Below are 24,564 nucleotides of genomic sequence, written 5' to 3'. Positions count from 1 at the left end.
TTTTTTTACTTTTTTACTGTGTTTTAGAAACATCTCCTATGGATTTTGCATTTCAGTGGTCATTTTGTATAGAATGTTTAAAAATGTTCCTGGCCCACGTGTGGGTGGATGACGGCTGTTATTTAAGAGAACACAGAGGAGTTAACCAAAGACCTTTGTAGTGGATCTCTTCTGTCTGAACTTCAGGACTTTGGAGAAGTTGTAGTCCTATTTTGGGGAACTGTAGTAAGAGTAAAGGAAGGAAGTTAGGCTTCAGGAAATTTTGTGTGGCAGCTTAACCATGCATTTATACTGTGCTGTGCATGCCATGTGCTTCTCAGTCTCATTTAAAAACTGTTTGCAATTTCGTTTCATTATTTTTAATAGAGCTGACACACGAGCAAGCTATTGCTGAAGAAATTTATTTGCAGTACTGAGAAAATTGTTGCCAGAATCACTGAAGCTTGTGTAAGCATGTAAACAAAACAATCCACAACTATACTGACTCTGCTGTAGAAGAATGGGGGGAAGTACAGGCAGTCAGCAATACAGCAATCCATAGAATATTTTTTTAAATTGTGTTTAATTTAAAATCTCAAAATGGAGATGATATCCACTTGTAGTTTGCAGTTGTAACTACTTATTTTAAAAGATGCACTTGCATACCCTTTTGTATGGACTTCGTTACAGTTTAGAAAATTATTCGCACAAGTTAAATGGACTTTAATTCTTCCATAGCACATTAAAAATTTATCTGAGTTGGTGGCACAAAGCCCATTTTCTTGTTTTTAATGTACTTTGATTTTGTTTAAAAGCTGGATACAATAAATTGCAGGTGGTGGGATACAGTTGCCTGTATTGTATTTGGTGGTAGATTGGTTTGGTGGGGAGTACTTTGTTTGAGCAGAAAACGTGATTGCAGTCTTATACAAGGGAAGGTTTGCAAGATTTGTGCTTGTCTTTACCAAACTGGAAATTGAGAATGTTGATAAGTACTTGGTTGGACTAAAGCATAATCCCAGGGACAGCAAGATGTCCCCAAGCACTAGGCAGTTCTTGCTGCCTTGTGAGGAGGCACTGACTGTGAATCTCCTCAGTGACAGGGCTTTCCTGTTCCCAGCCTCACAGCAGCCACCTTGTGCTCTAGGCACAGAACAGCTCAGTGCCATCTTTGACATCTGTGTCAGGTCATTCATTGGCTTTTGGCTCAGAGGACTGATTTGGAGGAATTTAAATATTCCAGAGGCCATAAAAACAACGCTTGTAATCTTTCCTTGAGAAAGTGGGCGAAAAGTAGTAAAGTACAGCTTTTTCTGCTGGTACCCCAGAACTGACCTTATTCCAGGGAATTAATGAACTCCAAGGCACAATGTAAAATGAGGGCAAGGATTACTGGACTAACTTTGTAAGTGTATGTTTAAGTGTCCATACAGGCGTGAAATAACTTCCAAAGGTTAGACATGCATTCTCTGTTCTATTGACAATAGATGCTGAGATTTTACTAATACATGCAACATACAGATACCTGGAATGCTGAGTTTATAATTGACAGTGGCTTTCCAAACTTATTTAGAAAGAGATTATTTTATGCAGCATTCTCTGGGTACTGCCATCAACTCAGAAGCAGAAATTCTTGCTGAGGGTGGGTAGATAGAATGTACAGTTATGTAGACACTATTACCTGTAAAAAATGTGTTGCTGTCTGCTAAATCTTTAACACAGCCATAGTGTTTCACTTGTTCTGTTCATTTCAGTTGATTGTTTATAAGAAAGAAAAAAGGCAATGGTTACATTTTAATGCTTTGGTTTATTTGGTTGTTAGAATTTTAGCCTGAAACTTTGCACTTTGTACTTGAAATCCCAGACTACAGGCTTTTCTTGCAGTGTTCTTTGTCAGATGCGTTGAAGAATTTGCAGTGATCCCCAATAATGTCTGATTTGTAATAGTGTCAGCCTGGCAAATGGATTTTAGGTTAATGTAAACAAAAGAAGCAGTCATTTAGCTGCCTTTTCTGGAACTGTTGATTTATTGAAGCAAATAAAGTATTTTTGGAAACACCTCTAGGGGCATGGTAGACTCATTGCTTTTCTCATAAGCAAATATGTATATTCCTGCTTTTAGGACTTCCCTTGTAATAGAAAACCTAAAGATATAGATACTATACTTTTATAAAAGCAGCAGCCATGAAAGTGTTCTTTTTTGGGAGTTGTTAATTTTGTTCTCGTGTTTTGAAGGGGTTTTTCTGGGAGTGGGGTGGTCAGCCACACTTCTAGAGTCAATGTAATGGAAATGTAAACAACTACTGTGTACCTTCCCTTTGCTGAAAATAGTAATTTTCCTAATGCAGTGTTTAACTAAATTGTCAAAGAAAATGCACATCAAAAAGTCTGTGAACTGCATTTTGCAGAATTTGAATTTGGTACAGTTCTGCAGTTACCTAGTGTAAAACTTTAGTTTTCCGTTTTGGTGCTTATGTACTTCTAGTTTAACTCTTACTTCTCGCCCTTGAACGATTCATGTCATTAGGAACACTGTTTCCACAAAACTTTGTTGTGAAAAGGCCAAAAGTAACATTCAGCTGTTTGGGGTGGGATTTTTTAAGTATCATAGGAAAAGAACTTTTCTAGTTCTAGTATGAAATTTCACAAAAGGAATAGCAGTAATAAAATATATTAAAAAGTGACGAGTTTAGATAGTAAAACTACATACAGGTAAAGGTATATTTTGTGAAAGAATTAGTAAATTTGTATCTTCGTAATCATAAAATCATCATTCAAACAAAGCTGATAGGGCAGTTAACGTGCATAAGTTCAGAGGACAAATCTTGAACTTCTGAATATGTATATGATTGGTTTTAAATTTATATTTGTATTCATGGAAGTTCTAGGACATTAAAAGGACTAAATAAACTGAATTAATGCAGCAGCCTGGTTTTGAATTTAAGTTTTGTAGTATGTAAAGCACTCAAGGAAACTTGCTATTTTTGGCAGGAAGTTAGACTTGTTTACATAACCCCATTATAAAAGGTAGTCTGTATGTGGCTTTAGCCATAACAGCTACTGGAAAGAGTGGTTGAAAGGATTGGAAAGAATTTAGGCATATTAAGTTATGAACAATGGTGAGAGGAACTAGCTAATAACTGGGTTCCTTCAGCTAAAAGAATTGTGAATTATATTGGCAGTATTGTGCATGTAGCATTTTGCAGAGTATTTTGTAATTAATTTTAGTCTTTTGGACATTTTGTAATTTATAGTTCATAACAGGGAAGATTATTTAGTTGTAAGCTGGGAGAATGAGTTCTTGATTTGAAATGTACAACTTGTGTACTAAAGTACTTCCCAGAAATAAATGCTTTTTTTTGCTTATTTGTTAGTGTATTCCATGTCTGCCACATGTGCTTCTTGCAGTATTAGCATCTTCAGCATTCAGAGAAATAATAATTTCTAAGTGACATTGTGCAACCTGTGCTTGTAAAAATTCACAGAATATTCCAAGGAAGGGTCCTACAAGAACCATCAGGTCAGCCCTTATGTGAGGGGCACACAGGCACCAAACCCACAGCTCAGCCGTGTTAGCACCATGCTCTGACCAGGTAGCTCCTCTCAGGGCAGATGTGCCTGGCCAGCCCCCAGCCCTCTGAAGCGCTGATACTCTGAGTAGGGATTTACCAGGCAGAGCCATTGGATGTCAGGGTAAGACCTCCCCAGTTAAACCAAGAGCGATACATTTTTACTGAAGATGTCAGGTTAGATTTTTATTCTGTGTTACATTAGATGATAGTGTCAAATAGTAGGTGCAATTAATAATTTCTACGACAGAATGGCAAATGACAGTCTATTATGTCTATATTGTAACATATGAAAATGCAGCCATGTAATGAAGCTGACCTAGTGTCTTAATTGCAAACTCTGCTTGTTGCCAACTATGGTCTTTCACTTGGAAAAAATACAAATCTTTGTGTGTGTGTCTGAATGTGAAGCAAAATAGTTTTTACTTACAGAAGAACTATCTGTTCAATATGAATGTAAATGGAGTGTTAACACAACTCACAGACACTTCAGAACTGAGTGAAAGAACAAGTTTTAACCAAAAAGTCACCTACAGCAGCAGCACAGCCTGGCTGCTTGGCAGCAGAGTGCTTAGGAGACGTCAGGGAAGAGTTTTTCCCATTTCCTGTAGTCAGACCAGCTGGAGTGCTAGGTACAGTCTTGCTGCAGACATCTCCCATAAAGGATTAAGACTCAGCCAGTGCCACAACATCTCAAGATATTATTTCTACCTTCCTCTGCATTCTCCAGAGTAAAAGTAAGTAGAAAACTGTCACAAATAAAAACTACAGTCAACATGGATTTTATTACAGACATATGTACTCAATTGTATTTGCTCAGTAAGATTTTATTTTTTCAAGTCAAAAGGTTTGAATTAAGCCTGGAGGCCCAGCAATATTCAAGGAGTACAGTACAGACGAACTGATAGTTTATCTTTGGTTGTCACCTCTTGACTTTCTGAAAAGAATCTACTGCTTTGTTCCATAGCAAAATTAGACTAGTTACAGTACGGTTGCAAGCTATGGCACTTGTTTCTAGAGCTTGAGTTATAGGCAGGTTCTAACAAATAGCATTTCTTGTAGCTTGGTCCACAGTTAGCTTCTGCTCTTGGGCACTGATTGGCTTTGCAGGCACGCAGAACTCGGAAGGAGAGAGTGGCTAGCTTCTTACTCCTTTGTAGATGCTTCTGTAGAGGTCAAATGTATTTCTAAAGAAAAAAGGAATAATTTCAGTGCATAATTAGTAGCTTCTATTAATTGTATATGCAGTGATAGATTGTAGCTGAAACTAATGGAGAAATACTTATAAGCTTTATCAAAGATAGTTCCAAACTGGTCCACTGTGCCAGTTGTTGGACTTTTCTTGGTCTGTTCAGTAACACACACTTCTTTTCAGTTCATGCTGCTTTTTCTTTCTAACCTTTGCTTTTTTCCTTTTACACAGAAAAGGAGTTGGGACCAGGTGCTACTCATTGGGGAGTCAGGGATGTGCAATTATTATGTTAACAAAGATGGGTGTTGAATTTTCCTGGACCTGCAATGTTGATGTTGGAGCCCTTCAGTACCCAACAGAATTGTTCATTTCTCTGGATAATATATTGGAGCTGAGGCAGCCCACAGACAAACAAACTGCTGTGCTGGTTTCTGCAAGATAGTGTCAAGATAGCTACAAACAGCTCTGCTTTAACACTGTTACTAGAGATTGGTTTACCAGATCAGAGGACATGATACACTAAAACAAAAAGAAGCTTAGGTTAAAGTGGTGGCAGTGCAGTAGTGTGAAAGCAATGGCTTCACACATTACAAGCTTAACAAAGCCTACACCACAACTTACTCTAAACAGAAAGAAATTAGGATAATTCCAACGACATCTCATACAGTCTTCTCTAACCTCTCGCGTTCACCTCCCTCTTCAGTCTTAGCCTTCACTGATTATGGGAATTTTTGCATGCTGTTTAGAGGCAGTGAATTTTCTGTCTCTAAAAAATACATTGCCAGGACAGGAGGAAGGATCAATATCAGAAACAAGGATGCACTGCCAGAACAAGGAGGAAGATTACAGACTAGTTATACCACTCTTCCATTCAAGAGTAACAGGAAGGCCTAAGTTAATAACAGACATTTGAAAGAATTTAGCTGTTGAAACAGAGTAAGTTATTTGACCTAACATGACAAGGAAGCTTTGAAAAGATTTTTTTTCTTTCTTTTTCAGAAGTATAGCTCAGGTCTGTATTGAGATGTGAAAATGTTCATCTTCAGTAGTCCCATGGTGCCAGCTCTTCTGTTCATGAGCAGTTTGTTTCCAGGTATGTGTCCTCTTCAAACTTCCTCAGAGCTAACTGGTAGCAAAGACTGTCATGCTAAAAGAACTTGCACAGACCTAATAACTCCAACCCAGAACACTGCCTAACAGTAAAGAGCTGCACAGGTAGTTAATTCAAATTCCCTTAGGATATCAGGCATTTTAGAGTGCTGTTCTCTTCCATTTCCTAGCTAGGAGTTGTATTAGATCCATGGAAACAGTACTCTGTTACAGGTGTTGTTGGGAGAGTGTCATGTTGGACACTGGAGGCCCACATGTTCAAACTGAAGCTGCTGCTCTACTGCAGGAGTTGGATCACAGGTGTGGAAAAAATGCAGTTTGAATTAAGGTCTCTATTTCAGTCCCTCTGAGGGTTGCCTTGCATTTCTAAGGTCTTGGTCTTCAAAATAAGGCTAGTACCTATTATGACTCTCATCTGCTGCAATGTCCTGAAGCAGAACAGTATCTTGAGAGGATGCCTTTTTGAGCAAAACAAATAATTAAAGTTTACTAGTCAAATTATTTCTCAAAGCATTTTCTGATTTGCTACCTGTTAATTAAAACTTTATGGAATCATTTAGATTGGAAGAGACCTTTAAGATCAAGTCCAGCTGTTAACCTAGCACTGAAGTCCAACACTAGTTATGTCCCTAAGTACCATCTACACATCTAAATACCTTCAGGAATGGTGACTCCACCTAATAACTAATACAAGAGTGGCCCTAGGCATTAAATGAGAAGTACCTCTCAAAGAGTAAATTCTTCTACGTCAACAATTTCCCTTCTTATCAGCTGCAGTTCATCTTCCTATATTTTGTTACCATCTTTAAATGGCAGTTCAAAAGGACTCAGGTGAGCACCTAGACTAGCCTCCTGCCTTACACAGAACACCTTTTACAGGTGACATTCCACTACCTCTGGCCATTCTGATCTCGTGCCATCATACTATGCTTTACAGAGGTTGTACAGAAAATTACTAACTGGAATTAGTTATTTAAAACAAGCATACAAGCATGCATCTTAGAGTCAATAGAATAAATTGAGATCATGATTGCTGCTGGATTTTTTTCATGTTGAATTAGGGTAAATCTATATTTAGCCAACATGCTTTAAAATTGATAATGAAGAATTCCCACTTTATTCTAGGTGTACTGAAATGAAGAGTTGTTTTCTGGTACTGGAGTTTTGATGGGTTTTCTGTAGATGTTCAAAGTAAAAGGAATATAAGCCTGATGGAAGCAGGCTGTAGACTTCAAATGCAGACATATATAATCTGCAGAACAGGACATTTCTGGAAGCTGAGTAGGAAATGAGGCTGCAATCCATCTTGTTTCTTGCTGCTGTGGAGGTAGACTAAAAACCCATTTAACTCACCAATTGTGTAGTAGTGAGCATGTGCAGATTTGCACTTAGGGATGCATTTGGAGCACTATTGGAGCTCTGTAGGTTTCAGCACCACTCCTGCTGTAGTCAATACTTCTTAAGGCTTCAGCTTCTGCCATCAAAAGGCTTTTATAAAAGCTTCAATTCTTTCTGCTTGCTGAAAAAAAGCTTGATGTAATAAAATGCACACTGGCTCAGAGAGAAGGAAAACAAATTTTTCATTAGTGAACTAAGGAAAAAAGTATTGAGGGACAATTTCACAAGTTAATTGCCATGTCTCTTTTTATAAAAATATGTAATTTCCAAACTTAATTACTCCAAGATAATTGGAGAGAACTCTGATTTTTAGTTGATAGTGCAGCAGTGTTAGTCTTTTACTTTAGGCCAGAAGTGAGGTTTTGAAACAAGTCTTTGTTTTTCCTATTTACTGTGCTTTAGCTCACAAGAATACAGAATAATGGGCCATGCTAACTCATGGGTACAGGGTCAGTCAGCTCCACCCAGCCATGTCCTTCTATCCAAAAAGAGTGCAGCAGCCCAGACCACAGCAGGACTGACCAAGACAATAACAATCTGTGCTGGCCTGGAGAAGAGTTCTTGGCCCTGCCATCAGGCAGAGCTTTGAGGGCCAAAGCAGGGTCTAAAATGCCAAAAGTTTTCTCAGTCCTGAGCAAGCTGGAGACTCATGTACATGAGGCAAGAAGGTATTACATCAATCATCTTCACCCACCCACCCCCCAATTTTTACTGGTTTTAATACTGCAGATTACCCACTCCCCCATTCTTGCAGTTGTCCTAATTAGGAAGCCCACAATTTGTTTCTTCCTTGAATGTTTGGAGAGAATAGAAGTTACATGCAGTAATGGCACTGATTCAGTTACTCACTGTCTTTATCTCCGAAATGCTTGACCCTGATGAAAAGCAGCCTCTCTCTGAGCATCACAGTCCAAGTTTGCTTGCTTTTCCTGCTCTTTTCTTGCCTGCTTTTCAGCCTGATGAAGAAAAGGAAATAACAAAGCTTAGTATTTTAATCTCAACATCACCATCCTGTAAAGCTGAAAGAGGGTAAAGGCTTACAGAAGATTTGTGGCATCCTTAGTTGATACTTGGTGCTCATCATTCCTCCCCTGCCCTATCTCCCCCAAAAGGGTACATTAAATAGCTGAGTGAATATACATCAGCATTAGCTGCTGCTCTTTGTGACCTGCCCAGAAGACACAAGAGGACAGCAGTGCATGGTTGAACAAATGTAATGGCACAGGACAGACTGTGACCTGTCATTGCTGTTCTCTTATTACCAGCCCTCACAGTAATCCTCCCTGACTCACATGGGCCAAGTCCACCTGGAAGAGGCTTCTGCTCTACTGCCCTAAGAGGAGGCTCATAAACCTCTGGCACATGTGTATCGTGCATTGTCAAGCTTTCAGCAGGAACCTCCTCGCTCCACAAACAAACCTCTTGTGGCCCATGGGTACAGTCAGTCACCTCTCCAACAGCAGCAGCTGCAGTGTACAGGTAAAAACCAAACCAAACCAAATACATACACCACACCCACAGCAACCTCTCTCTCTCACCCTCTCTCTTCTGCCCAAGAGGTCTAGTACTATGAGTTTAGAAGTGTGCTTCTTTCTGAAGGGGCTGACAGTATACAGTTTATTTACCATTTGCTGGAGCTGAATTTTCTGTACTTCCATGTTTGCATCACGCTGTCTTTGTTTCTTGGCTTTTTCCCTTTCCAAATAGAGGTCATTTTCTGTCATCCACTGATTACGATCCTTCTCATCCTCTTCTTTTTTCTGTCTCTCCTTTTCCTCTTTCAGCTTCATCTGTAGTTGACAAAAGGCACACAAAGTTAACCAAGGAGCTGTCCTGCTGTGCTGGCAGTTGTGTGTCTGTGCAGAAGCAGCCCCGTGTCAGAGCTCCCATCAGCACGGTCCCTGTGGTTGGCAGGGCCCAAGGCCAGGCTTTTCAGCAGCCCTGGGAGCTGTGGGCCCAGCACAGAAGGGGAAAGGGAGAGGGGACTCCAGGAAAGGTGGCAGCAGACTTGCTGAAGCTGCTGATGCATGCACCAGAGTCACCAGCTGTGGTCTGGGCCAGGCTCATCAGATGGAGCAAGCAGTGCAGAGTTTGCACAAATTACAAACAATTACAGAGCCTTCCCAGTCTAATCTTTTTGAAGAGAGGATCACCGCATATGCTGCTTGCACATTTCTTAAGGATTTAATTCTAAAACTCTACATGATAAATGAGAAGCAAGTGGTGAGAACCTGCACGTGTATCTCACTCCAGATGACTGTGCTGGAAACTGTGGCATTTCCAAACACTAGTCCTACATACAAGTATACGACAGGAAGAGGAGCAGGGACAGCTCCCATTTCTTACCACAGTGACTCTGTTTTCTTCAATAGATTCAATAGCAGCCTTTTTTTTCATATCTTTCTCTTTGTTTTGCATTTGGTACTCAGCTTCTACCTCTGCAGCTCCTCTAGCAAGACGATCATCTTCAGTCTTCAATTTCTCATTTATCTGTGCAGTTAATTGATCAAAAGCCTTGTCCTTATGCTTCTGTATCATCCTGCAGGAGAACATGAGCTACTGTAACATCCCAGGACTTTCACTCAGATTACCACAGGCAATTGGTAACTGTTGCTTCTAATAACACCAGCAATCCCACCTCCACCTCAACAGTACCAAGTACTGCTGGAACTGGTAGGCATTTTTTCTGCACTTTTCTACTTCAAGTTTTAATTACAGAAAACTTGCTTGCATTAAAGTTGTGATTTTGCTGATATAACAACTGAGTATAGTGATTGTCACAAAATGAAATTGCAAGTTTGAATCATAACACTGAAAATTATCCCTGGACCCACCTGTTGGTCTCTGCATCTTTTTCTCTTGTTAGATCAGCCATCATTTCTTTTCCTTTAATATAAGCCTTAATCTGATCATCATCTTTGTCTTCTTTTTGTTTCTCTTCAGCTTTAAATATTTTCTGTTCGGCTACATATTCCTGTTTAGATGGAAAACTACTTTTATTTTCATGTAGAATGAGATTTTGGAAACATGAGCTAAAAACAAAGTCTAGCAAATACTTCAGGCCTAATTTTTAAGGAGTTTTTTACATCAGTGGAGAAGCTACAGAACATAGAAACCCAAAGATAACAGAAAATTTTCATTATCTACTTATCACAAACCACAACAAAAGTAAAATTAGTATGTGGTTGCAGCCCCAGGCTTACAGGATTTTTATATTCTCTCCTCTACCTTCCCAGTGGCTCCAAATGTACTGTTCCCATGCTGTGTATCATTCATATGGTGCAGACTCTGAAGGGCTCAAACAGTAAGTCTGTAGAACCATCACAAGGTAAAGCATAAGGCATTTTGTAATGACTCAGAAATGCCACTTGTATAGCTTGGCAATATGTACAGCTTTTGTTGCACATACAAGGCTGGGGGAAATGGGGCAAAATTTGTGTATTTGGGGTGAGGAATATGGAAGGAAAAAAAGCAAGTAGGGTTTTAGTGGGAATTCTCTCCTTTTATTCCCTTACGTGGCAATGAATCATCAAGGCACCTCTACTTCAGTTTCCCTGCTCAAGCAGGCACTGGCAGGGAAACAGTGCATGTGCTAAGTACGTCATCACCAGGTTTAAAAGGTATTGTCATACTCAGGCTATTCCCTCTCCCTAACAAAGAAAAATGGACTTAGAGCAAGTGCATGGAACCTAAATCCAGTTCTCAAGGACAATCTCCTTGCTGACTCCAGCAGACTTTGTCCATTGGAGACCAGTCAAAGCTCAGGTGCCACATTAAAACTTCTACGAGGTCTTTCTCAAAAGCACAGAGGAAAGACCTGGCCTGTAACTGGCAGGGTAGGCATTTGATCCCAGGCTACCAAAGCTGTCAGCAAAGACCCTGTGGTCCAGTCCTGTTTATTTGTGGGCCAAGTCCAGCCATCACAGCCAAGGTGAAATATGCATTTTGAACTGTCTGCTTTTCTGCTACTTACATGATGCTGCCTCTGGAATTCAACTTTTTTCTCCTGTTGCTTTTCTTTTTCTCTCTGAATTTCCAGTTGGTACAATTGGCTTGATCGCTGTATTTGTTCTCCTTCTCTTCTGTTTTCCAGCTTGGCCAGATCTGCTTGATCTTTGTGCTCCTTTATTCTGAATCAGAAAAGGGAAGTGAACAAATGAGCTAGGGACAGCATGAAGTTTATGCACATCTACGGGTACTTTAACAGTAAAAAACGCTGATACTTCAAAGTAAAATATCAGAGATCAAAACCAGAATCACTTTCTGTAAGCTAGCTCCAAATTCTTTGGCCAAAGCTCAGTTCCAGTCTGAGGGTGCTAGGGAAGTCTACACTAGCAAAAGTGAACATGACCAGTGTATGGACTCAGACTGAATTTGTTTAGTCTGTTTCATTGTTATCCCATCCCTCTACAACCTCGGCCTTTCCCAGCAAGCAGTCTTCTAGGCAGTGCCACAGCACTGTGCAAGACACGGCCTCGATGCCCATGCTAGCTGGAAGTGTGGATGGAGCCTTCTAGGTGGGGAGAAGCAGCAATAGTGAGAAAAGCCACTTGCTCCCAGTGCCAGAATTGAGCCAGCCTTGTTGGATGTGTTAGGATAGACACAGCCCCTGACAGCAAGAGACGTTTCTGGAGCTGGAGAACAAAATTATGGGGGGTGAGGAGAGGCCCATCTGCCCGCGACGTGAGGATGGTCTGAAACCGTGGTTCAAAAGCAGTGAGTCATGGAGCTCCGGGCACGGAACGCGGGTTAGCGCCCGAGAGCCGCCCCTTTCCGCGGGCTGGCAGCCGGGAGCCGCCGGGCCGGGCCGCCCACGGGGAGGATTTGAACGCAGACCCTCTCGCCCCGCCGCCGGACTCACTGCGCCAGCTGCTCCCGGGCCACGGCCCTCCGGCTCAGGTAGCGGGCCCGCTCCAGCTCTGCGTCCTGGCCAGCGGCGTCCGGCCCATCGCGGTCCATCGTCAGCCTTCTTCGCCGCCGCTGTGGAGACGGAACGTCTGCCGAAGGAGAATGGGGGGCTCCTGACCGACGGCTCGCCTTCCCGGGTAATGGGGCTCCTTCTCCCGCCACGCTCAAAGGCGATGGCCGCGGCGGGCGCTGCCTCAAGAGTGCCGGAGCCGCGCCCCGCCCCGGGGAGGTGCGGGCGGGCAGCGGCCGGCCCGTCACACCGAGGGAGGGAAGGCAGGAAGCCCCGCCCGCCGGAGGCCGGACCCGCCTCCGCAGCCGGTTCCCGAACATCTCGTTTCCCTGCGGAGCGCCCGTACCCGGTAAGAGGCTGAAATGGCCCCTCCGCCTCTGTCCTGCCCCGGCCGCCATCCGCTCCCGCCGGTTCGCCGGGCCCTGGAGCTCGGCCTGGCTCCGTGCGCTGCCGCCTCACGAGAACCCTCGCCCCGCCAGGCCTGCCTGTTGCTGCGGCCCAGAGCCCTTGGCGGCCCTGGGAGCTGCATGAGGAAGTCGAGCCTCCTTCTCCTTCCATGAATTCATCCCCTGCTTTGCCTGGAAGAGACTCCTCCGGGGAGGTGACTGCTGCACCCGGGAAAGGCAGCACCCACCTTACAGCCAGCGGTTTTACAGTGTAGGGGAGGTGAAGCCGGTTCTGCTTGGCCCTCAGCTTCCTAGAGGTACCTTGCCTCCGGGGTACCCTCACATCTTCCTCCAAGTCGTGTGCTTTCTTTAAGGCCTGGCTGCTTTTGGCAGCTAGGCCAAGGAACTTGAGCACACACCACAGACCCACTTTCAAAACTAAAATATTGGCAAGCATCCTTTTTTTTGGAGGGGGGTGGAAATTGTATTCTTTTCTGGTCTGGCCAGCAGAGACTGGCAGCTGTGGGGTGCAACAAAGCAAAGCTTCAGGTTTCTTGGACTTTGTTTCCAGCGATAGCAAGATAGAGGGATACCCTGTTCAAAACCCAGGGTACTGGTGGAGGAAGTCCAGAAACCCCTAACTTCCAAGGCAAGGAAATGATGTTAACATTTCACCAAAGAAACCTAAGCTTAAGGAGGGAGATGTGTCTGTAGCTTGGGTGTTGGTGAGTATATCTGCTGAGGAATCTGAGATAAAATTTTAGATGACATCTATTCACCTATTTAATAGATTACATCTATTTACAGGCTAAATTGCTGTTACTCTTTTTGAAAGAACAGCCCAACTATGTTGTCTCTTGTTGATGTGCTGATTTTGTAGGCCCTATTTACAGCTATATTGGGACCTATTTGCCTCCTTGGTGACCTTTTAAGGGCTGGGATCAAATCACATTAATATTTTCATGTAATGAAACTGATTTATAGCATGGCATTTGTTTTTCAGACATAGTTGCAAAATGCTACCAAAACTGCACACCCTAATTGTTCTAACTTGCACATATGTTCTCTTTTTTGTCTCCTGTAGTTGTTTTGGTTTGATCTTTCCTATTGTGGGGAATAATTAATGGAAGAAGGCTAGTGAAGAATGTGACTTTTTGCTCTGAGAATTCGTATCGTAGACCTGAAAAACCTGGGACAGTGAATTTTTAGAACAATTAATATTAAAAATATAACAGAAATTGTGGCTGGAACGGGTTACAGTGGCAGTCAATTATATAATATGAATTCCTGTCTCAAGTTTAATAAACTAATGTTCATAAAATGCAAGCTGGGGATTTTTGAGAATATAACCAGTTATATGGCAATCTTTTTTCTTTTCAAGTGGAAGTCCAGATTCATGGTATATATTTGATATAAATAATTTACAGTTTAACTCTGCCTGTATGGTTGAAAAGCATATTTATTTAACTTGAAAATAGCTTCTGCCCTCCCTTGGTGAACAGTTTAAACATTATTTCATATTTTTGTTTCTTGAGCAGCACTACACCTACAATAAGGTAACTGGGTCCCAACACAGAATTATATGAATACTATATATACTAGTATTTATTTCTTCTTTTCTCAGAAAAATGGCCCATGACCACGTCCTCTTCCATCTTCACATGCTTTGAGAATAGGATAAAGATGATGTGTAGTCTTGGACTCTGTTTCTATTAATTCCTTTGCATATTTCTGAAACTCATGCTCTTTAGCAAGTGCAAGAGCTGCTGTCTGAGCATCATAGTCCAATTCTGCTTGCTTTTCCTGCTCTTTTCTTGCCTTCTTTTCAGCCTGATGAAAAAAAGGAATATTTTGTTCTCAATATCACCATCCTATAATGCTGAGAGAGGGTAAAAGCTCACAGAAGGTCTGCAGCATTCTTAGTTGATACTTGACAGTTACCATCCTTCCCCACTTCCCTCCCCTGCCCTTACCCCCCCTGAAAGGGTACATTAAATACTTGAGTGAAATCAGCACTAGCTGCTGCTCTTTGTGACCTCCCCAGAAGATACCAGAGGACAGCAGTGCATGGTTGAAAAATGTTGTACTGGCACAGGACAGGATGTGATCTGTCCTTGCAAACCAGCCTTGATTTGCACCAATGCTCTGAGGAGGCTGGTCCCCAACACCAGCATATGTTAAGCACACATGATTAAAATCAACCCAACAAACAACAAAATCCAAACAAAACAGCAAGCTTCCTCTCTTTCTCTCAGCAGGAGCTAGTGCTATTGGTTTAGATGCATGCTTCTTTTTGAAGAGGATGACAGGATACTTTACCATTTGCTGGAGCTGAATTTTTTGTACTTCTCTCTCTGCCTCATGCCATCCATGTTTTTTGTTCTTTTCCATTTCCAGGTAGATGCGGTCTTTTTCCATTAACACATCACGTTCTTTTTCAGCCTCTTCTTTCTCCTGTCTCTCCTTTTCCTCTTTCAGCTTCATCTGTAGTTGACAAAAGGCACACAAAGTTAACCAAGGAGCTGTCCTGCTGTGCTGGCAGTTGTGTGTCTGTGCAGAAGCAGCCCCGTGTCAGCGCTCCCATCAGCACGGTCCCTGTGGTTGGCAGGGCCCAAGGCCAGGCTTTTCAGCGGCCCTGGGAGCTGTGGGCCCAGCACAGAAGGGGAAAGGGAGAGGGGACTCCAGGAAAGGTGGCAGCAGACTTGCTGAAGCTGCTGATGCATGCACCAGAGTCTGGGCCAGCTCCTTGGCTGGAGTAAGCAGAAGAAAGATCAGCCCAAGTTTCTTACCGCAGTGGCTCTGTGTTCAGCAATAGATTCAAGGGCAGCCTTCTGTTTTGCTTCTTTCTCTCTGCATTTTTTTTCATGTTCAGCTTCTATTCTTGCAGCATCTCTAGCCTGTCGTTTACCTTCCATCTTTACTACCTCAGTCATTTTTTCAGTTACTTGACTAATGATGTTGTCCTGTCGTTCTTGTGCTTGTCTGCAGAAGAACATGAACTTCCATAACATACCAGGGCAACACACCTGGTTCTACCAAACTCAGCAATTCTGCTTCTAGAGACCACAAAGCCTGGCCCACCCAGCCAACTCATGATCTCCTTCTGTTCCTCCTGCTTGGTTTATTTTTATATTATCTGATTTAGCAAATAAATGTTCCCTGTGTTCTTGTGTCACTACTTGCTGTTGCAACAGTGAGCTGGATCCCTCACTAAGGATTCCAGCGAGCATCTTGCCATCAGGAGAGCAATGTTGGAAGTATTGGCCAGAAGCAGGGAAGAAAACTCTTAGACTGACTCAGTGCTGTCATCACGTTGTACCCTCAGTGTTGTACCCTCCCCTTAATAAGAATGTGACATAGTTAATTAATGTAGGTGCCATGTTAAGAAATCAAATAATTTTTCTAAAGCTGATTCAGAGAAATATAGCTTATACTCAGAAATATTTTCATCAAGGATCTTAATTGTCTTTAATTGTTGAGGAGGTGGAGATTTGGCCAGCCATATGGAAAATCACTCTTCCCAATACACAGGTGCAAAGCTTTGCACTTTCATAAGCCTCTACTTTGAAGGGTAGAGAGGTTGTTCCCTCATGCTCTTACTAAGGAACCTGTGAAAAAATTTCCTTTTTCTCCTGAATTCCTTGCTCTCCCTATCAGGAGAATTTAGAATAATGTTTCAGAATAACTATTGATTGTGTTATATCATTAGTCTAAATGATCTGAAAACAACTACAGTATCATTTTTAGATCATTTATAATTTATACCCTAGCATTGTACCTACCTAAGTATTTCAGCTTCTTTCTTTTTTCTCATCCGGGCAAGGATTTCCTTTGCTTTCAAATGAGCTTTGATCCGATCATCTTCTTCCATTTGGTTTTGTTCCTCTATTGCTTTGATTATTTTCTGGTCATTTAAATACTCCTGTATGGGCAAAATAGTCCTGATGTAACAGATGACATTTAGAACATCTGGACCTGGGATAGCAGCTTACAGGAATCATTCCCTGTTCCCCCTCCTCAAGTTTCTTTCACAAACAGAAGAGAGAAAAGGGATACTTCCACTTACTTCTGCCTCCCTGTTCAAAACATGCATCAAGTGGAATAGTAGATGTGAGGCTGGGGAAAAGGAATTGAGCATCAAACAGCTGCTTCTCCAGTGCATTGCACAAACTGCTGTGCCATGCAGAGATCATTGTCCTGTGCTCCCACTGACACACGGGGGCAAGGGGAACGGTCCAACCCCCACACACAGATCATTCTGCTCCTGGCCCCACCTCATCCAAAGCTATCCCTGTCTAAGAGCTTCATCCAGAACAGCAGAGGAGGAGTTTTCTGTACTTTTAGGAAAAAATCCAACTGTCTTTTGTGTGCTGGCCAGAACCTCTCCAAGACATTTTTTGTTTGTACCTTAGTAGGATGCCTTTAAAGATGAAATGAGATGGCAGCAAGTCTTGACTAAATTCCTAAACCTCTCCAGTCATAAATATCAAGTCAAATTAAAAAGATACATTCAGTCTCTGTTTATTCCCTCTTTCCAAGAAAGAAAAATGGGCTTAAAACAGTAGGAATGTGAAACTTAAATCAAGTTCTCAAGTCAAGGAGATATTCCTTGATGTCTACAGCCACATCTTTAAACACAGACCAGTCAAAGCATCAAGTGCCAACATCCCTTCAGACAACAGACGGGAGAGGCCTCCAAGAGGTCTTTCATAAAAGCACAGTGTAAACACCTGGCCTGCAATTGGCAGGGTAGGCATTTGATCCCAGGCTACTAAAGCTGTCAGCAAAGACCCTGTTGCCAGTAGACCCTTTATTTGTGGAGTCAAGCCCAACCAGCACAGCCAAGGTGAAATGCACATTTTTGAACTGTCTGCTTTCCTGCTACTCACATGATACAGCTTCCGGCATTCCATTTTTTCCTTGTGTTTCTTTTCTTTTTCTCTCTGAACTTCTAGTTGGTACAGTTGGATTGATCTCTGTATTTCTTCCCCTTCTCTTTTTTTTTCCTGTTTGGCCAGATCTGCCTGATGCTCACACTCTTTTATTCTGAATCAGAAAAAGGTGAATAAATGGTCTAGTAACAAACTGCATAACCATAGGTACCTTGCAGTGAAGAATGGTGATACTTTGACTTGAAGGTAGGTAGAATATCAGAGGTGAATAACAGCGTGCTTGTTTGTAATGGTAGCCCTGTCAGAAATGAGCTACCAGTTTGCTCTCAGTTTGCAGTCCTGTGGTGATAAGTTTTAGCTGGATGACTCATTAGCACCACTGGATTGGTGATGGTCTAACCCGTATCTGCAGCATCCTTGGAGAAAAAGATTTCCCCAGCATGACCCACCATACCTGTGTTTCTTCTGGGCATGCAGGCAGCAGCTTAAGCTGGTAGTGTTCTATACTAAGTGTTCTGCAAGGATTTATGTGTTGTGCCTGGAATATGTAAGACCAGACTTTGAACCCTTCCTCTGCCTTGGGAAATTTGATTCCTTCTATCAGACCATCAAGGCCAGTCCTGTAAATACCATTGGTGACCTCTCCGTAAGATTTATGGAAGACCTGAGAGAAGGAATAGAACTGAGAGTAATGCTTTCTCTTGTTGTGCAGTCTGGAAGCTCTTTATGGGTAAATGGAAAATCTGATTTAACCATTTCCTTGTCTGGAACAAAAACTGAGTGAAATACACTTAAATTTCATTAACAACATTTGAACAGTGATTCGACTAAAACCTGCTGATGCTTCCCAGAGGCGATTTTGCATGCAGACTGTTGGCAAGTAAAAATGCATATAGCTTTTGCTTTTGATCTTTTGTAATCTTCTTTTAAAAGAATGGCATTTGTGAAACAAATTATTAATGAGTTTCTGTACAAATCTCATATAGTGTAGGAGAAGAGAGTACAGGTGACCTCAGCCCTGATAAGTAACAGCTATATCCAATACGTATGAGTGAGATAAAAGAGGGGGTTAGCTGGTAAGGGGAGAATCATCGTGGAGGAGGAACCTGGAGGAGCATGAAGGAGAGAATCACAAAGAGGAAGGATCCTGAGGAGAGAGAATCACTGCTGTGAGGTCAGTCTGGGCTGCAGTTAGAGCCTGTTGTTGGAACCTGCAGCCACAGTCTAGCTGAGTAAGCACCTGCAGTCAGAGTCTGCAAACTGATACTGCAGTCAGAGTTTAGCAGGAAATAACCAGCAGTCAGAAGCTGCAAGGGAAGCCTACAGCAGGAGCTTGCTGCAGCCAGAGTCAGCGAATAGTTGGAGTTATGATGACTAAGCCATGAAGAGGAATAAACCAGGACCCTTTCCATGCTGTGTTTAACAAGAAGTCTGTGCCTCGGCTCATTTTTACCCTCTAATAAGAGGGCTGCTGCAACAATATAGAATGTATTTAAAGAAGAGTTTAAGAGATATTTTGGGAAGAGTTTAAGTAAATAATGTAGGGTTCCTTTTACTTAGGACTCACTGTTGTAGCTGATCTTTGCGTAGCGCCTGTTGATTCCTGTAATGCTGCTGTACTTTCTCTTGCTCGCTGCGAAGGTATTCTTTAAATTGGCGTTGTTGTTCCTCATAATCCTTCTTTCTGTTATCAGCTAATCTTGACTTCAGAAATTCAACTTGAGCATCTCTTTCTTTTAGGACCTTAGTAAGTAGAAGTGCACTCTGCAAGAGAACATTTAAAGTAATTTTCATGTTCAGAAGTCTTTAAAGACATTCAGTACAATTTCAATGTAAAAAATATAAGTTGTCAACAAACATGGAACTGTCTCATTCTGTCGTCCTGATAACGTAGGTAGGTTTTTGTACGGTCAATAACTTCCTGCCGTTTTGCTGCTTGGAACTTTGCTTCTTCCAAATCAAGTAACTTTCTTTCCTCCTCTTCCTTTTCTTCACGTAATTTTTTGGCTTGAAGTTTCTGTTGTATCAGGCTCTACAGTGCAGACAAAATTAGAGATCACACTTGAATTTTGGATTGTTTTTTTACTTTGCATTTTAGCTTTAAGTAAAAAATATAAATTTTTATATTAGATGTTAAATGTATTTAAATGGCATTTAGTTGAAATACATATTCAAAAGCAAATGTTAAACAAAGGGAGTACAGCTAGAAATGTTACTCTGTGTGTGTTTATATATACAAAAGTGACTACCTTTGTTAACAAATGTATCTTGTACTAACCAGAGTGGCATTGGGCGGGTCTTTTCCAGCAGCTTTGGAGTCCAAGTGCACTTCTTCCTGTTCTTTCTTCTCATCGATGTGTGCTGCTTCTCTAATGCTGCCCTGAATCCTTTCCCATTCTGCTTTTGGAAATATAATGACCTGACGAAGATCTGCTTCATTTGGAAGGAAACACTCATCTAGAACACCCTTTTCTTTCAAATGATGTGCTGTGCAGAGAGAAGAAAAAATACTAAGTTTACTTGATACCAGATAATCCAATAATCAAACGTGTATCAGGATTTGATTCCATCACTCACATGGAAACAATACTAAGTTATCCTTAGTCCCCCATCCCCAAACCCCAGCACTAAGACAGAGTATCTGTAGTCTACCTCCGACTGTGCATGTATACCTGGACAGGCACTGAGTGACTGGGCTGTTTGTCTGTGCCCTTGCCTGTTTGTGTGTGTGGGTTTGGCTTGTAGTAACACATTCCCAGGCAGTACTTGGGCATGATTCTTACAACAGCAGGGAGCAGAGACCATTCCCAAAATGAAAAGGAGAATATTGGTAAAGCCATTCCGCTGGCTGGATGAGGCAGCAGTTTGAGCACAGACTTTGCCTTACTGCCGTGTCCTGCATACTCATTGTATTTACTGAAACAGTTTTGTTGTAGAACAGTTTTGGATTTGTTGGCAAGACTAAGATTTCCTTGCTGAATTAGGCCTACATACACGTGTGAAGGCATAAATGCAACTTTTCTAGTTGATGTCTAGGTTTGTAATGCTCTTTCGAGTGTCACCACCCTTTTTGACGGGAGTGGCACTCTGTATAGAGTGGTGTTGTGTAGAAATCGTGTGATTTGCAGCAGACTGACAGGCCGTGTCTGAAAGGTAAGGAGGCTTTCTCTTCGAGTGACACCGGTGTCAAAGTCTGTTTTCAGGATGCCGTTGCTGAGCAGTCTCCCACAGGGATCAGACTGATCCTCTCCCTCTGTCCTAGGTTGAGAGCGCCTCGCCAGCAGTGAAGGCGCACTGATGCGGCTGCTCCCTGCGGGCAGGAATCTGCCGAGCCCCTCGCTCTTGCCCAGCTGCAGCCCTCGGAAGTTGCTGCACCTGCGCTGCGTTCAGGTCAGTTCTGTGCACCCAGTTCCTAGGGAGAAAGAGCCCCTCTTCTCGTCTGCACCCGGGGGAGCTTTGGGGAGAGTCACGCTGGACACCCCTGCAGCCTCCCGGAGCCGTGCGGCCGCGGGCTCGGCACTGCCCTCCCGCCGGGTCCCGCTGCTCGCGGGGCAGCCGCACTCACGGGCGCCGCCCCTCCGCCGCCGCCCCGCCGCTGCCGCCGCCATCTTCCCGGGCCGCGGGCCGTTGCCGGGCGACCCGGCACGCGCCGTCACGTGACGGCGTGAGCGGAGCGCGCGGGGCGGCCCCGGGCCCCGCCGGCGCTGCCCCTTCCCCTCACGGGCTCGAACCGGGGCTCCCGGCGCTGCCCCTTCCCCTCTCGGGCTCGAACCGGGGCTCCCGGCGCTGCCCCTTCCCCTCTCGGGCTCGAACCGGGGCTCCCGGCGCTGCCCCTTCCCCTCTCGGGCTCGAACCGGGGCTCCCGGCGCTGCCCCTTCCCCTCTCGGGCTCGAACCGGGGCTCCCGGCGCTGCCCCTTCCCCTCTCGGGCTCGAACCGGGGCTCCCGGCGCTGCCCCTTCCCCTCTCGGGCTCGAACCGGGGCTCCCGGCGCTGCCCCTTCCCCTCTCGGGCTCGAACCGGGGCTCCCGGCGCTGCCCCTTCCCCTCACGGGCTCGGACCCGGGCTCCCGGCGCTGTCCCCGCGGGTCCGGCCCCGCCGGCGAGGCTGCCGTGCTGTCTGCGGCACTGGCTGCGGGGCCCGGAGCAGAGCTGACCTGCCCGGGAGGGGTCGGCAGATTCCGCTTCACAAATGGTTGCATTTCGTTTCGTTAGCTGCTTTGATTTAGTGCGCCCCCGTTGAAGGCACAGGCTCCGTCTGTTCGGTGGACGTTTCATTTTGAAATACCTACAGAGGCATTTTGCCAGGAGAATCCCAGTTTGGTTGCATTGGCAAATGCTGATGGTGAAATTAGTATCTGCTCAAACTGATGATGTGTGAGTACAGGAAGATAGGTGCTGTGTTAGCAAGTATTAGTAACTGCAGCATGTGTTTAGTACTGTCTCAGTAACTATTTTAAACAGAAGTTGGTCACTGAACTTTGGCATTTACAAATTGCATTTTTAGCTACAGCACAACTTCCCATCGCAGTAGTGGCCATAAATAGTTTATTTTGTTCAGATATTTTCTTCCAGAATTTTTCTCTTCTTAGCACAAGGTCAGGGTAGGAATATAGTACTTGTGTTTATATAAATAATTTTCTTTTTTGTTTGTTTTGGAAACTTATTTTTCTCACAGCTATGAAATTTCTGTTGGTTTTTGATTTTGACCATACAATCGTAGATGAAAATAGTGACACGTGGATTGTGAAATGTGCTCCTGAAAGAAAACTTCCTAATGGATTAAGAAACTCCTACCAACCAGGACATTGGACAGAATATATGGGCAAAGTCTTTGTCTACTTGGGAGACAATGGTGTCAAAGAAGATGAGATGAAAAGAACTATGACAACAATTCCTTTCACTGCGGGAATGATAGATCTTCTGGGATTTATTGGCGAGAACAAGGAGTTGTTTGATTGTATAATTGTTTCCGATTCTAATACAGTATTTATTGACTGGATTTTGAAAGCTGCTGACTTCCATAAAGTGTTTGATGAAGTGTTTACAAACCCTGCAGCATTCAGCAGTACTGGCTACCTTACTGTACAGCACTTCCATGCTCACCATTGTGCAGAGTGCCCTAAAAACCTTTGCAAAAGGAAAGTTTTAAAAGAATTTCTAGATAAACAGTTGGAGCGAGGAGTGAGTTATACGCAAATTGTATATATAGGTGATGGTGGGAATGACTTATGTCCTGTAATGTTTTTGAAGAAGAATGATATTGCCATGCCCAGGCAGGGGTATACCTTGGAGAAAAAGATTTCTCAGCTGGCCCAAAGTCTCAGTCCTGTGCAGTGTTCTGTTCTGGTTTGGTCATCTGCGATCGACATTATGTCTTATCTGAAACTACTTATAAAGGAATGATTCAAATGATAAAAGGAAACTGATGCTGCTACGTTTTAACGTATTGGGAGAGAAAACTGCATGCATATAGAAGCTCAAAATTGTAAAATTGGGCTATTATCTGAAATTACGGTGTTTTTAACCACAACATAAAACTGTTTGTGTTCAATCCTGGTAATAATGGGAAAATGCAGTAAAAAAGGCCTTCTAACACAGTACAGATTCCAACATCAGTGGAGAAGGGGGGTTGGGACAGGACGTGTCATTAGTTTTTGTCTACTCCCTCCCCTCCAACCCTTTACCAAGTATAGAACTGACCTTTGCAATCCCACACACTTAGGGGAAGGAGTAGGATTACTGTTCAAAAGAATGAAATTCTTTACTTAGAAAACATTAGGTGCCAGGAGCATGGTTCAGGAGCTGTTGGCTTTTATACTTCTTGGATCTGATGGCAAATTATTTGCTTGTAATCTTGTCTAATCCGAAGATGCATTTATATTTTCAATCTACTAAACATTTTACCAAACAAAATTACTTTTTAATAGTTTGTATTATCTTGTATCATAAAGACAATAAAAGTTGCTGTCACTGACAAATGCAACACAACTAATTTGTGCCGTGTATTCTGCTTGGCCTGTGTGTCATCAGGCCTGGAGAGCGTAGACACAAGTGTAGGTGTCAGCCTTTGGCTGCTCAGACCCTTTCTCTTCTGCAGAGCTGTAAGGATGTTGCCACTGTGTTTAAAGAAAAGTCTCTCTCCCAATCTGACTGCCCTGACAGCGAGCTGCTGTCTGTCTGTACAGAGCTGACACTGATTTATCTTCCATGCTGACAGCTCTGAGTCAGCCAGATGCCTTTTTCCTCCTTGGCTTCTCCTGCAGTGCACACTGAGATGACCCCCAAGTGTTGGACTGTGCATATAAAGGTATTAAAAGTCTCATTAAAGTTAAATAATGTGTTTTCATGCCAAATGTTTTTGTTCTTATATCCCAGAAAAGGTTCAAAATGCTCATGTAGTCTGCTATTAAACTGAGGTCATATTTAGCTTAAGTGCTTTAATAACTGAGAGAGTAGCTTTCACAGAACCTCAGTGGCAGATGTCTGAGCAGCCTGCAGTTGCTGTATCTTCCTTTGTTTTCTGTGCAATGTTATTCTCATTTTCTTACAGATATTTTATGATGACACTATCTTCTTTTTCCTTAATTGAAGATTTTTGGTCTGAAGATTTTTGGGTGGTCTTGCCTGTTTTCAGGCCGCTGGTTTACATAAATTTCCCTTGTGTACTTCTTCCCTTGCCTCCCCTATTTTATTGTTTTGTAGAAGGTTCCTTTGAACAGTCTGTTGCCTGAGATGTCCAAAGCAATATCCTTCAGTTCTCAGGAGCCTGGCTTTAGTGATGGCTATTTGATAGGTGTCTGAGATGTTCATATTTGGGATCCTGACCTATTGTTTTACACAAGGGCACAAAGACATGTACGGACTGGTGGGTCTCAGGCTGTGGCAGGTTTAAGTTGTCTGGTTTACAGGTCATACAAAAGAATGGTAATGGCTGTTGTGTAGGGCAATTTTATGTGTCACTTTGGGTTTTAAGTTGTTGCCATTGTTTGACCCCTGCTGGCAATGAAGCAGAGCAGCTTGCACACACCAACTCTCCTGCTCAGTGGGGAGAATTGGGGAAAAAAATTAAACCCTGTGAGTTGAGATGAGAAAAATTCAATAATTGAAACAAAATAAAATA

General features: G+C 43.0%; 4 protein-coding genes across 4 annotated transcripts in view; 2 read left to right on the top strand and 2 right to left on the bottom strand.

Annotated features, from left to right (window-relative positions):
* Nucleotides 1-3,772: 3,772 nt before the first annotated feature.
* Nucleotides 3,773-12,564, bottom strand: LOC134552434 (cilia- and flagella- associated protein 210-like). The gene is made up of 7 exons (XM_063401147.1): nt 12,110-12,564; nt 11,222-11,378; nt 10,083-10,222; nt 9,595-9,787; nt 8,874-9,038; nt 8,098-8,204; nt 3,773-4,735 (listed from the first exon to the last, which is right to left on the bottom strand). Exons 1-6 carry the CDS (start codon nt 12,562-12,564, stop codon nt 8,103-8,105), a joined length of 1,212 nt encoding a protein of 403 aa, XP_063257217.1. The 3' UTR covers nt 3,773-4,735; nt 8,098-8,102.
* Nucleotides 12,565-13,995: 1,431 nt separating this feature from the next.
* CFAP210 (cilia and flagella associated protein 210) lies at nt 13,996-22,090 on the bottom strand. The gene is made up of 9 exons (XM_063400542.1): nt 21,010-22,090; nt 19,723-19,931; nt 19,303-19,476; nt 19,012-19,208; nt 17,442-17,598; nt 16,335-16,474; nt 15,342-15,534; nt 14,872-15,036; nt 13,996-14,382 (listed from the first exon to the last, which is right to left on the bottom strand). Exons 1-9 carry the CDS (start codon nt 21,641-21,643, stop codon nt 14,173-14,175), a joined length of 2,079 nt encoding a protein of 692 aa, XP_063256612.1. The 5' UTR covers nt 21,644-22,090; the 3' UTR covers nt 13,996-14,172.
* On the top strand, nt 20,707-23,436 carry PHOSPHO2 (phosphatase, orphan 2). The gene is made up of 2 exons (XM_063400554.1): nt 20,707-20,834; nt 22,120-23,436. The coding sequence occupies exon 2, from the start codon at nt 22,122-22,124 to the stop codon at nt 22,845-22,847; it is 726 nt and encodes a 241-aa protein (XP_063256624.1). The 5' UTR covers nt 20,707-20,834; nt 22,120-22,121; the 3' UTR covers nt 22,848-23,436.
* The window catches only part of SSB (small RNA binding exonuclease protection factor La), a 22,140-nt gene continuing 18,288 nt past the window's right edge, over nt 20,713-24,564 (top strand). The window contains exon 1 of the mRNA XM_063400546.1: nt 20,713-20,834. Coding sequence (XP_063256616.1) covers nt 20,742-20,834 — 93 coding nt within the window. The 5' untranslated portion in view covers nt 20,713-20,741. The remainder of the gene's footprint in view (nt 20,835-24,564) is intronic.

The sequence above is a fragment of the Prinia subflava genome, chromosome 6 (genome assembly GCF_021018805.1).
Source record: "Prinia subflava isolate CZ2003 ecotype Zambia chromosome 6, Cam_Psub_1.2, whole genome shotgun sequence".
NCBI lineage: Eukaryota > Metazoa > Chordata > Aves > Passeriformes > Cisticolidae > Prinia > Prinia subflava.
This window is presented reverse-complemented; position numbering and strand designations above follow the sequence as displayed.